General features: G+C 45.5%; 1 protein-coding gene across 5 annotated transcripts in view; it reads right to left on the bottom strand.

Moving 5' to 3' along the window:
* Positions 1-321: 321 nt before the first annotated feature.
* SFTPB (surfactant protein B) overlaps positions 322-13,718 on the bottom strand; it is a 73,674-nt gene continuing 60,277 nt past the window's right edge. For all 5 annotated transcript variants that reach the window (XM_029604263.1, XM_029604264.1, XM_029604265.1 and 2 more), the window contains 2 exons: positions 12,225-12,332; positions 322-2,315 (listed from right to left, as the gene is read on the bottom strand). In XM_029604263.1, coding sequence (XP_029460123.1) covers positions 2,280-2,315; positions 12,225-12,332 — 144 coding nt within the window. In that variant the 3' untranslated portion in view covers positions 322-2,279. The remainder of the gene's footprint in view (positions 2,316-12,224; positions 12,333-13,718) is intronic.

Here is a 13,718-nt window from a genome sequence, read left to right as displayed (position 1 = left end):
AAAGCCCAGTTCGATACCAAATGCACTGCTTTCTGATGAAATTCAGCAGCTGTAGCACTGATACCAGTGCTATTCTTAATTTAAAAAAAAATAAAAATTAAAAATGTCCACAAATTAGGGCAGCACTGTGCTTTTTCAAGGCATGTTGGTTCAGCTTAGAGGGAAATGTGTCTTTTAAGGAGGCTGTTTTGTCATTTCTACAAAGAAGTGCCATGCTGAGTCAGACTGCCAGACCCAGCATCCTAACTCAGACAGTGGTCAATGCAAGTCACTTGGAAGCGTTACCCAAGAGATCCTAATGGGAAGATCTATTCCTTGTTCATTCCTAGCTTAAAAAAAAAGTGGAGATTGTCCCCATATTTACCTGCCTAATAATTGTTAATAAATTTGTCCTGCAGAGTCTTGTTGAAACCTTTTTTTAAACCCAGCTACACTAGCAGCCTTGACCACATCCTCGAACAGCACATTCCACAGCTTAATTGGGCGTAGACTTCAAACAGTTTTAAGAATGTATTTTTCAGTCTGCCACCTTTTAGTTTTATGTACCATCTCTTAGACCTAGTTCTGTTTCAAAAGGGTAAATAAGTCTTCCCTAGACGCTCATTCCACAGCACCCAATTTAATAAACCCCTGGCATTATGCCCTCTTGGTCGTCTCTTCTCCTGTTGAGTTTTTCTTCCTAATGAGACATTTCGTAGGGCTGTTCTTATACAGGGGTCCTTGCGGTTCAAACCTCGATTTGGCTGATGTGGTAGTCTGCCATTACACAGCACACAGGCTATATACACTTCTTTTAAGCTCCATAAAGCTCCCCCCCACCCTCTGCACTGGCACTGCTATCCTGTCCTATCGTTTTGTTGCACTTCTCTGTACCTTTTCTATTTTGAGACGTGGTGGTCAGAACTGAAGACAGTACTCATGGTGTGATCACACCACAGATCTGTACGGAGGCATTATGATTTTCTCAGTGTTATTTTTCTGTTCATTTTGCTAATCATTTCTATCATCATATTTGCTTTTTTGACCTCTGCTGCATATTGAGCTGAGGATTTCAATATATTGTCCATGATGACACAGCAGTCCTTTTGCTAAGTGGGATCTCCTAAGCTGGAATGCAGGCATTGTGTGCATATAGAGCTTGATTTACTAATCTATTTTTCTTTTTTTGTATGGACACAGAATGGGAGAAAAGTCTTGTCCATATTAAAGCTTAATCTGCCATTTAGATGCCCGGTCCCCAGGTTTCACAAGGTTCTGCAGTTCCTCAATCTGCTTGTGTTTTTAACTATTCTAAATAATTTTGTATCATCTGAAAATGTAATCACCTCACTCATGGCTCCTTTTTACCAGATCATTAATGAATGCATTAAACACACTGGCCTGAGTACAGATTCCTGGGCTCTCTACTGGAAAAACTGACCTTTTAGTCCTACTGTTTGCTACCTATCTTTTAATCCATTACCAATCCATAATAGGACATTGCCTCCTATCCCATGACTTTTTAATTTCTTTGGAAGTCTCTTATGAGGGACTTTTATCAAATGGTTTCTCAAAATCCAGATACACAATATCAGTTCTCACCCCTATGCACCTACTTATTTACATTTTCAAAGAATTGTAATAGATTAGTAAAGCATGATGATCCTCTGCTAAATCCATACTGGTCGTGTTTAGTCATGTGACTTCTTAATAGCTTCTGCTGTTTTGCCTGATACTGATAGGTTCTCTGGTGTATAATGTAGGTCTTCCTTAAAGCTCTTTTTAAAAATCGGTGTTATTGGCTACCTTCCAGCCTCAGATACGATGGAAGATTTTAATGATAAATTACCAAAAGCAGGTCTACAATTTCATATTTGAGTTCCTTCAGAACTGGGGTGAATAACATTATGTCCTGGTGATTTTATTACTAATAATTTGTTTATATTCTAGTGCATATTTACTAGTCAAAATTACTTTTGCACACTTCAGATACTGCACAAAGGAAAGAGCATCAACTCAGGCTGTGCATTGTCTCTGGACTGACATAACCAGACACTGGTTGGCTGTTGTCTGTGGTACAGTGACTCCAGGAAGCCATTTAGATATCATCATTTTAGCATGCAAACAAATAGGTGTGCTTAAAGTTTCCTCTGAGCTGCTGCCATGTAGTGCAGGGGAGGGGATTTTATGTTCTTTGCTATTGATAGAAAAGCTCATTTAAAGAGTGTCACATGGGGGATGCCGCCCAGATGAAAGGCTTATCTTCTTCCTAGCAAGGTGTGCTGATGGAGAGATTGAAGCTAGTTCCAAATATGAGTCTGGCAATGTAGGACAGCCTGAAAAGAAACATACCACAAGAATTAAATGTTTGCAAACACCCTCACAAAACCCACATGTACACACTTGCATTTCCATTTCATCCTGCTACACCAGTCCAGACAGGTAGGTTATGTCCCCCTACCAGTAGATGGCGACAGAGCACACAAATTTTTTCCATGACATCCTTGTCATTATGTAGAAATGGTGCAGTGCAGAGAAACTCCTGTACACTCTGCCTCTAGCATATAGTAGGACTTGGTGGTGCAGCAGGATTTCTAGGAAGGCACTGATGCTGCTTCAGGCCAAGCCCATGGTTTGTCCACAAGACCAAGCCCCAGAGGGGACTTGGTAAAGCCTGGGGGAGAGGTGGAGGGGTTCTCCTTGGTATAAAAAAAAAAAACCCAGTGCAGAAGAACCTGTGATGTTCCAGTTTTTTCAGGTACGATTAAAAGTATCCTACCCCCAACCCCCCTCCCTGCTCTATTCTGCTGGCAGTCTTAATTTGAGATTTAAAAAAAAAACAAAACCCCAAAAAAACAGAATTGGACTGCTGAGCTGAAGAAGGCCTCTATGGCAGGGGACCACTGGTTAAAGAGGCAGAGCTGACAGGTTTTCCTGGTCAGTCAGGGTAAGTTTGCTGAATGGGAGACATTTTTAGCAGCAGTTTGTTCTGTGCTGCATTGGGAGATTTGAGGGCCTTGATGGAAAAGTCTGAGCGCAGCCATCACTGTGGTGTGTGTGTGTGGTTGCACGAGGTCAGCGTCTGGTTTTACATGGTACATTGTTTGCTCTCTTTGTGGTCAGGTTTTATGAACGGTTCTTTTTGTTCCTTTTTCCTCGTGAAATTCATATGATGTCTTGATCCCGGGAGTCTTCACAAGATGAGCAGAGCCTGGGCTAGCTGTCGGGAGCAGAACCCACCTCAGCGCTGGCGATCACCAGTGACTGTTCCTCTGTGGAAGATCGAACTAGTTTTGGTTGTTGGGTGCAACATTTGGGGGGTGGGGGGAGGGTTTGGGGGAATGAATGGTTGTGTGTGTGTGTGGATGGTTGTGGCTGGTGTGTCAGATTGGCTCCATATGGCAAATTGGAATGTGTTATATTTTTGTGCTTGATGGGGAGACAGTATTATTTTTTATAATATTGATTTTGGGTTACATTGTGCTTGCTGTAACAAGTGGGTAGGGTTTGGGCTAGAAAGCCCCTGCCTTTATAGATGTATTTTTTATCATACAGGCTCATGAATGCTTTTAAAAGCCATTATGGGTGATTTTATTCTAAGTTCTCTAAATGTGGATGGGATTACATTCTCCCATTAAAAGGAAGAAGCTGCTTATTGAACTTAAGAAATGCAAATCCGCCATAGCACTATTACAAGAAACTCATATGATGGACTCAGCATCTCAGGCTTAAGAGAGAATGGTGGGGGGCTTGCTACTTTTCCTCCTTTTTTTAACCGACATGGGGAGTGGCTATCCTTATTCACAAATCACAGTCGTTTGAGCTTCATAAGCAGATTAAAGGCCTGGAGGAGCGTTACATAATTACTACCGGGTCATTAGATGGGGAGGAATGTGCTTCTAGTAAATGTCTATGCACCTAATATTTATAGTCATAAGTTCTTTGCTGCTTTAGTGATTTGTAATATTGTCCTTAAGAAATTGCCATGCTGCGTCAGACCAAGGGTCCATCAAGCCCAGCATCCTGTTTCCAACAGAGGCCAAACCAGGCCACAAGAACCTGGCAATTATCCAAACACTAAGAAGATGCTGCTTGCCTCGCGTTCGGCACTAGCCCTGCTCCCTCCCTCCACCACGATCGGCGAAGACTCATCTGGGTCCGTGGAGGGGAGGTCTGCCGCCTTTGATCTGCTCACCCCGACGCACGCACGCAGTGCAACTAAGGGGCTAGCCCCTTATTGCGCCCTCTTTGTGCTCCATCAAGCTTACAGCCGTTCCCATTTAGACCTCCTTAACAGCAATTTGCCCTATCAGCGAACCATGGACCCCGGACCAAAGCATCAATACTCTGCGACTCTGGTCTTCACCTCCAGCAATTCTCTAAGCGACCCATCAAGACTTGTACGCTCGGCTCACCCCGCCCTTAAGTCCCCAGTGGAGAGGAAGCTACTTCCGCTAGCCTTTACCTCTGCTGCTTCATTTCGCACCATTCCCACAGGATATTACTGTATCTCTCGCGTTTTCCTCCACAGGATTACTGGCTGTACCTATCCCAGCCTATCATTATTACTGCACTACTGTTATCCCTCTCCCTCAGCTCCCCCTTCCTTTTCTCACCACATCTTACCTAGTCATCTCCACCCCACTCAAGCGACAATGTACCCCATCCCTCTCATCCACCAGCCCCCTATCCCGTTTACCCCCTTCCTTTATCCACCCTCCTCCCCCCGCATGCAAATCCCTAATCCCCATCCTCACCTCTCCCTTAACACAATTCCTAGGCCTCACCACCCTCTCCATAATTCTATTCAACACTCGGTCCCTTGTCAAAAAGATACTTATCCTCAGTGATCTCCTTATAGATTGCAAACCAGACCTTTGTGGGGTTACAGAGACATGGCTCAAAGACACAGATACGGTTCTCATCAACCAACTCCCCACCTCCGCGTATGAGATTTTTTCCATTCCCAGACCACAAAAAAGAGGAGGAGGTCTCCTCCTAGCTGCTAAGAAACATGTAAAACTCAAACACATCCACACAGCCTCCCCACCCAAGATAGAAATAGGCCTTTTCAAATCCCCTGACCTGCAAATCTGCCTAGTTTACTCCCCCGCCCTACTCTCCTGGAGTCTAACCCCTCACCCTTCATAGAATTTATAGTTGACTCGATCAGCACCGATATCCCCACCATCCTACTTGGTGATTTTAATCTCCACGTAGACACTTCACCTCCCTCCCCATCATGCCAAACCATCAAATCCCTCCAAGCCTTAGGATTCCATAAAATTATAACATCTCCCACACACAAAGCTGGTCACACTCTGGACCTGATGTTCATCAACTCTGATGTCCACACTAATACTACCCCATCCTGTACCCCTGTACCCTGGTCTGACCACAACATAATAGAAGGTCTCTTTTCTACCAATGCCCCCCCCCCCCCCCCCTCAAACTACGCCCACAACACCACAATAATTTCCAGAAAATCCTGCCCCAGTGATGAACTAGCAGCGGCTCTATCCTCCTCCCTACCTAACCTAGTCTGCAATGACCCCGACTCAGCTCTAGCTTCATGGTATAGCCTCACAGGTGACATAGCGAACAAACTGTCCACTATCCAAACTAGTTTTAAGTACTACCACCAAACCTGAAAAACCATGGTACACTTCTGAGCTTAAAGCTCTAAAAACCGATCTCAGACAAAAAGAGAGAAAATGGCGAAAGGACCCAACCCCCAGCTCTCTTCCATCTTCAAATCAGTGCTACACAGCTACAGAATCACCACCCTAAAACATAAAAGAGACTTCTATGCCAAGAAAATCCATGACTACAGATTTAACCCCAAAGTACTCTTCTCCTACGTTTCAAGCCTTACCAAATCCACCCCCCCCCCCCACTATCTCTGACTCTGACGCAGCCTCCAGATGCGAAGAACTCGCCACCTTCTTCCAGAGTAAAATCACCAACCTCCTCTCAAGATTCCCCGCGTCCCCAGACCAATCCAGTCAGTCTGCCCCTACACTTCCTTCTCCCTTTCATTCCACCTTGACTGCCCTCGACCTCACCTCTTCTAAAGAAGTCGAAAACATCCTTAAAAAAATTAAACTTGCCTCCCACCCCAGCGACACCATTCCCCTAAAGCCCTATTGGCAGTACCTACCACCATAGCCCGAGCAATAGCAGATGTCATCAACTGCTCACTCTCCCACAGAACTGTCCCAGACACTCTCAAACATGCTGTGGTTAAGCCCCTCTTAAAGAAGCCCTCCTTAGACCCAAAAGATCCCTCCAATTTCCGTCTGATCTCCAACCTCCCTTTTATTGCCAAGCTAATGGAAAGAGTTGTCAATGCACAACTCATGGATTACATCGAAAATCACGCAATCCTCCATGTCTCCCAGTTTGGTTTCCGGAAACACTTCAATACCGAATCGCTCCTCCTCACTCTGACCACCTCCTCAGGAGCTTGGGCCAAGGCCACAGCTACCTCCTTGATATCTCCGCGGCTTTTGATACCATCAGCCACAATCACCTCATTACTCGACTAGAAAGCATCGGCATCTCAGGCCTTGCCCTCGCCTGGTTTAGATCCTACCTCTCGAACAGGAATTTCTCTGTAAAAATCGGTGAAACTATATCCACCCCACGCCCCCTGCAACAGGGAGTCCCTCAAGGTTCATCGCTATCCTCCACCCTCTTTAACATTTATCTTGTACCTCTCTGCCATCTCCTCTCCGAACTCAACCTTAAATTCTATCTATATGCCGACTATGTCCAGATCGTCATCCCCATTCAAAGTTCCATCTCTGATGCCCTAAAGCACTGGGAAAATTGCCTCGATGCCATCAGCTCTCTCCTTACCAACCTCCATCTAGCACTCAATGCCACCAAGATTGAGATCCTACTTATCTCCCCACACGCCACCCTCCCCCCACCTTTTGTCAATGATCCCAATATTAACATCGCCACAGCCCAACCATTCGTAAGGGATCTTGGAGTTCTTGATCATCAATTAAGCATGAAGAAATACATCAACTCCATACTCAAAGAAGGCTTTTTCAAACAACATCCTAAAAAACTTAAACCCCTGCTTTACTCCCAAGATCTTCGTACAGTGATCCAGGCCACCATTGCTACCAAACTGGACTACTGTAACGCTTTCCTCCTGGGCCTCCCCCACGCCACAATTAAACCCCTACAAATGTTGCAAAATGCAACAGCAAGAATCATCTCAAACACACGCAAATAAGAGCATATCACCCCGATTCTCAAAAATCTCCACTGTCTTCCCATCCTCTCCCGTATTCACTATAAAACCCTCACCATTGTACACAAATCCATTCACTCACACAACTCTAACTGGCTAGATATTCCTTTCAACCTCCACCACTCCACCCGCCCTACCAGAACCGCCAATAGAGGCACACTACGTGTACCTTCTCTATAGACAGCCCGCCTTTCCTTCGCCCATGACCGTGCCCTCTCTATTGCTGGCCCATCACTCTGGAACACCATGCCCCTCACCCTGCGCCTCGAACCCTGTCCTATCAAGTTCAAAAAGAAATTGAAAACCTGGCTATTCAAACGAGCCTACCCAGAATAGCCCATGTTACCAAATGTCCCCTGATGCGCACCAAATTCATGGACCCCTCTTTCGGTCTGCTAAACCCCATTATTATCACCTTAGGTTACTGATGTATTTAATGTTACTAGTGCTTTTAATGTTCGTTTAATGTTATCGGCTTTTCCCTATCTTTCTATGCTTCGCTGTTGTTTTCCCCCGCCCTGTTAAAATGTAATTTTCTTACCTGCTGTTCATATGTAAACCGATGTGATGACCCCACTAACACCGGGATATAAAAGTTTTAAAATAAATAAATAAATAAGATCCCATGCTACTGATGCAATTAATAGCAGTGGATATTTTTTAAGTAAACTTGATTAATAGCTGTTAATGGACTTCTCCAAGAACTTCTCCAAACCTTTTTTGAACCCAGCTATACTAACTGCACTAACCACATCCTCTGGTAACAAATTTGAGAGCTTTATTATGTGCTGAGTGAAAAAGAATTTTCTCCGATTAGTCTTAAATGTGCTATTTGCTAACTTCATAGAATGCCCCCTAGTTCTTCTATTATTCGAAAGTGTAAATAACCGAGTCACATCTACTCTTTCAAGACCTCTCATGATCTTAAAGACCTCTATCATATCCCCCCTCAGCCGTCTCTTCTCCAAGCTGAACAGCCCTAACCTCTTCAGCCTTTTCTCATAGGGGAGCTGTTCCATCCCCTTTATCATTTTGGTTGCCCTTTTCTGTACCTTCTCCATCGCAACTATATATTTTTTGAGATGCGACGACCAGAATTGTACACAGTATTCAAGGTGCGGTCTCACCATGGAGCGATACAGAGGCATTATGACATTTTCCGTTTTATTCACCATTCCCTTCCTAATAATTCCTAACATTCTGTTGACTTTTTTGACTGCTGCAGCACACTGAGCTGACGATTTTAAAGTATTATCCAGTATGCTGCCTAGATCTTTTTCCTGAGTGGTAGCTCCTAATATGGAACCTATCATCGTGTAAATATAGCATGGGTTATTTTTCCCTATATGCATCACCTTGCACTTGTCCACATTAAATTTCATCTGCCATTTGGATGCCCAATCTTCCAGTCATGCAAAGTCCTCCTGTAATGTATCACAGTCTGCCTGTGATTTAACTACTCTGAATAATTTTGTATCATCCGCAGATTTGATAACCTCACTCGTCGTATTCCTTTCCAGATCATTTATATATATCTGTATCTATATATATATATAAATGAAAAGCACAGATCCCTGAGGCACTCCTGTTTACCCTTTTCCACTGAGAAAATTGACCATTTAATCCTACTCTGTTTCCTGTCTTTTAACCAGTTTGTAATCCACGAAAGGACATCGCCTCCTATCCCATGACTTTTTAGTTTTCGTAGAAGCTGTTGCGTTCGTGCCTGTTCTCGCCCTCGCTCCACCCTCTCTACCTTTGTGGCGATTCCCTTCGGGTCTGACAGACAGATGCTGCCACGGCTTCTCCTTGCCTCTTCGCCCCAGAATCCCTGGACTGGCCTGACGCTGCGGATCCGCTGTGTTCCTGATGATGTAAGGGCGCACGTGCTCTAGACTTTGTACCAGCAAGGGCGCGAACCTCAGGGGCGTCCCCCCGTAGTGATGTCATCCGCTTCCAACTTAAAAGGTCTTTGCTTGCAACTACGAATCGAGTTAGCAAGGGGAAATCTTTCTCCGCTGCTCTGCCTCTACAAACTTACCTAGGGGTACCTGCTCCTCGGGGGCCCCGCTCTCTCTCTTCTTGATTTCAGACTACTAAGATGGGATCCGGTACTCGCTCCTCGAGGGCCTACGTCCCTGAATGCTCAGAAGACTCCTCACTGCCTGGAAGCGATCGCAGACGTGAACACTGTGAGTTCTATTGCAGATAGGAATCGGTACTCGCTCCATGAGGGCCTATGTTCCTAATCTCTAAAGACTCCCTTCTGTCTAAGACTTTATCGCAGGTACGGAGATCGTGAGTTATTATTGCAGATAGGAACCGGTACTCGCTCCACGAGGGCCCATGTTCCTAAAACCCTTTACAGACTCTCTTCTATCTCAGAAGCTATCGTATACCTATATCTGGTACATTTGTTGCGGTTCTGGCCGCGAGCACCGTGGCCAGGCCCTTACCTCCGGGCTCTTGGACCTGCTCCCGCTTCCGAAGGCCTAGTTTGCGGCCTGTGTGGCGGCATCCCCGCTGGGGCTGCGCCGCTGCGAGGTCTCCCAGGGATTCCTTGCTCCTAGGTGCGCGTGCGCGCCATTTGGGCGCTTTTCTAGGCCGTTTCCCGCCAGTGGTGACTCCGCCCAATTCCTGACGTCAGATGCCGCAGCCTTGATAAGCTGGCCGCAGCCACCCAGCCTTTGCCTTGCAACAGGTTTACCTCCCGGTTCCTGCTTGCGCTGTGCCCCGGAGTGACTCACCTTGCTTCCTCGCTCCGTTCCTGCCTGCCTGCCACAGAACCTGCTTGGTTCCTGCTTGCCTGCCACAGAGCCTGCTTGGTTCCTGTTTACCTGCTACAGTTCCTGCCTGGTTCCAGACCCCGAGCCCAGTTACAGTATCTCTACTGTTCTAGTCTGGTTCCAGTTACCTGTCCTGTTCCACAACTCGCCTAAGTCCCAGCGGTTGGGCTCCTCCGGGCTCCTCCTGGGGGAGCACCAGCTTCCAGGGTGAAGAGCATCTACGTCCTGCCTGAACATCTGCCTCTCGGCCTGCTATACACTAGAGACATTGTCCATCTTTCCCAGTCTCCAGCAGGTCAGCCCAAGGGTCCACTAAAACTGAGACTCCCATAACACATTACTATTACAGATTGCAGATAGGAACCGGTACTCGCTCCATGAGGGCCTATGTTCCTAAATCCTTCCAAGACTCTCTTCTATTCCAGAAGCCATCCCATACACAGCTATTGTGAGTTATTATTTCAGACTGCCTATAGGAACCAGTACTCGCCTACGGCTCCTGTTCCTGACTATACTGAAGACTCTCTGTTGCATAAGAAGCCATTACAGATATCTACAATTGTGAGTGTATCATCTACTACTGGTTATGTATCCAGCATATCCTGTCTACTCACTACCTATAGTCTCTCTCTACAGCTCACCAACCCAGAGATTGTAATTCCAGTATCTGAGGGACTTCAGCCCTGCCGGGCACATCAGCTCACTACTGCCACCTCTGGTGGTTCTACTTCCTGTCTAATAAAGAACTATCTGTGTTTGTCTCATACTCCAGCGTAGCCGGTGGTCCCTCTCAGGATCTCCTCCCGGTGGCGCTGTCATCTGCCATCAGCCCAGGGATTCACCATTTCTACTAAGTATTTATTCCTTACACTACTAGCGGTATCTTAGACTGCCACTCTGTGGGAGCCAACCCACTACAGATCAATAACTCTGGCTATGGAGTATTATAAATTGCTAGCTCCTCCCCTTGGAGGACCCCGTTCTCAGTACTGCCCCTCACACAGGCTCCCACTGTCCCTCTTTCTCTCTCTCACACACAGGCTCCCTTTCTCTAGTACACATACACACCCCCTTGTACAGGCTCCCTCTCTCTCTCACACACACACATCCCCTCATACAGGGTCCCTCTCTCTCTCTTGCTCATACATCCCCTCATAAGGCTCTCTCTCTCTCTCTTGCATACACACACACAGGCTTCCTTTCTGTCTCACACATACACCCTCACACAGACTACCTATGTGTCTCTCTCTCACACACACATTCACATAGGCTCCCTCTCTCACAAACAAGCATGCTCACATACACACAATCCCTTTTTCACACACACCAGCTCTCAGTCTCTCACACACATACACACTCCTTCACAATCTCCTCGTATAGGCTCTCTCTCACCAACCCCCCCCCCCCCGGCTCACAGTCTTACACACACACAAACACACCTCTACACACACTCACTCTCACGGGGCCTCTTCCATCTTTGCCAAATTCTGCACAGAAAATGGCAATTCAGTGCAGGGAGGGAATTCTGCACAAATTCTGTGCTCCACAGTAGTGCAGAATTCCCGCAGGATTAATAAAATGATTTTCTTTCCAAGAATATTTGAAATGGTTTATTCTCAATTGGGATAATGTAGTTTGTCAGTGTTTTGTCATAGGAATACTGGAGCTTTTGTGCTGCATCAGCTTTGCATAGTGGTGATAATGTCATGGAGAAAGTCTGTGTGCTCTGCCCCTATCTGCTGGTAGGAGGAGATAACCCACCTGTTTGAACTGGACTGCTGTAGCAGGATTCATGGAAAGAAAATTAACAGGTAAGAGCATTTCTCCTCCTCCTTGTTGGTTAATCCTCTCTTTCCATGAGATGGTGATTGCTGGACCTGAGGGTCATTCATGATTGTGAGTGTGTTTATGTTTGAGAAGTCAGTCTGGTGACATTATAATCGGTAATCTTGTTAGTAGTGGGGCTCTGTGAGTGACACCCTATCTTTGACAAAACATGGCCTGGTTGCTGTTATGTCCAAAAATAAAACCCCAAACACCAAATTGTTGCTAGGGTGAGTGACCGATTGTGGCTAGACCTAGGATTCTGCCGAACCCCCCTGCTGTTTCAGGATACAATGCTCTAAGAATATACTTGGCCTATTTTTTTCCCCATACTATGGTTGCATTTTCTCATTTACTTTTCTCCTTACATTGCACTCCTTGGCTGCATCCATGCTGGAGCACCAGTAGGCCGGACCCCGTGTACAACCCGCAGCTCCCAGGGACGTGCTTGCTACTGCTCCACAGGCACCGATTTCCTGTTAGGAAAATGACAAAGATTCATCACACCGCTCCTAAGATGTAACTGCTGCAATTGGGTAACTAGATAATGCCTGTAGTGCAGGGCATTCAACAATAAGCTTTCAGGTTTGATTGAACAATGCCAATCTCAGACCAGATTGTTCCATGAAAGCCAGAATGTATTTCTCCAGGTCCTTTTTAAAATATTAAGTACCTATCCCAAATCATGTAGCCTTACTCTTTTTTTGTTGAAACGTAGAAAGCTTTGGCAGATCATAAATGTACAGATTCGATGGGTCTTATCTCCATATTTACCAGATTTTATTATTGACACTGCAAATGCACAAACAAAAGTGGGTTAATAAAGCAATTGGTTTTCAAAAACTGTCTAGAAAAAAAGTACCAAAGTAGAGGTAGCATAAAATTGTGCTATAATTGCCCTACAATCTCAAAATGATATGACCCTGGCTATAATTGTCCATCTCCTCTATTCCCAAAGAGCCCGTATATGATCCAAACTTTATTGCAACTTTATTAACAAAATATCTGTAAAAAACGGAATGCTCTGCACCTGTGGAAGCTGCTTAGCAATATGGCTCCAGGGCTGGAGCTTCCATCGGGCAAAGTAGGCAGTCGCCTAGTGTGCCAAGATCTTGGAAGTGGCAAAATCCTGCCAGTGTGAGGTCCAGAAGGGGGGGGCTGTACCAGAGCCAAAACTGACAAAGAAAGGAGCACAGGCCTGGAGCCACTACTGTGGGTAGAAGGGAGAACTGTGCTGGAGCAGTCGCTAGTACATCATTTGTGGAAGGGGACGAATAACCGAAAGTTTGCCTAGGGTGCCAAACAGACTTTCACCAGCCCTTGGGTGGCTCTTCCATACAGCTGTAAAGAAGTGTCCACCATGACATCTGTCAGTCACTGGTGGTCTGATGCCACCATTTCAGCAACAATCATTGCCTGCCTTGGGGGAGTGTCTTCCAACAACTTTAAGGATTTAAAAAAAAAAAAAAAAAAAAGGGTTTTATTTATATTCTGCCTTTGGTGATGCTTCTGCTGAAGGTATTAATTATAACCCTTGAACAGTCTCGAGAATTGCTATTGGTCTTCATTCTGGGTAACATTTCCTAGAGGCAAACACATAATGAAGATTTATCAGTTCCAAATGGTGGTCTTCACTAAGAAGTTTACCTGATTGCAGGACAACCACCTATTGATTTGACCAAGGGCAACTTGCCAACACAAAAGCTTCAGGGAAAACTGCCATTTTGGAACTAATAAAGCTTCATGATGTGTACGATCCTAGGAAATATTACACAGAGCAAAGTTGACCAGGCTCAAGAGTTGCTGCTGAGGTGTTGCTTTTGAAGTCCTTAAGGATATTTGAAAACACTCTTCATAGGCGA

This window comes from Rhinatrema bivittatum, chromosome 5, assembly GCF_901001135.1.
Source record: "Rhinatrema bivittatum chromosome 5, aRhiBiv1.1, whole genome shotgun sequence".
NCBI lineage: Eukaryota > Metazoa > Chordata > Amphibia > Gymnophiona > Rhinatrematidae > Rhinatrema > Rhinatrema bivittatum.
This window is presented reverse-complemented; position numbering and strand designations above follow the sequence as displayed.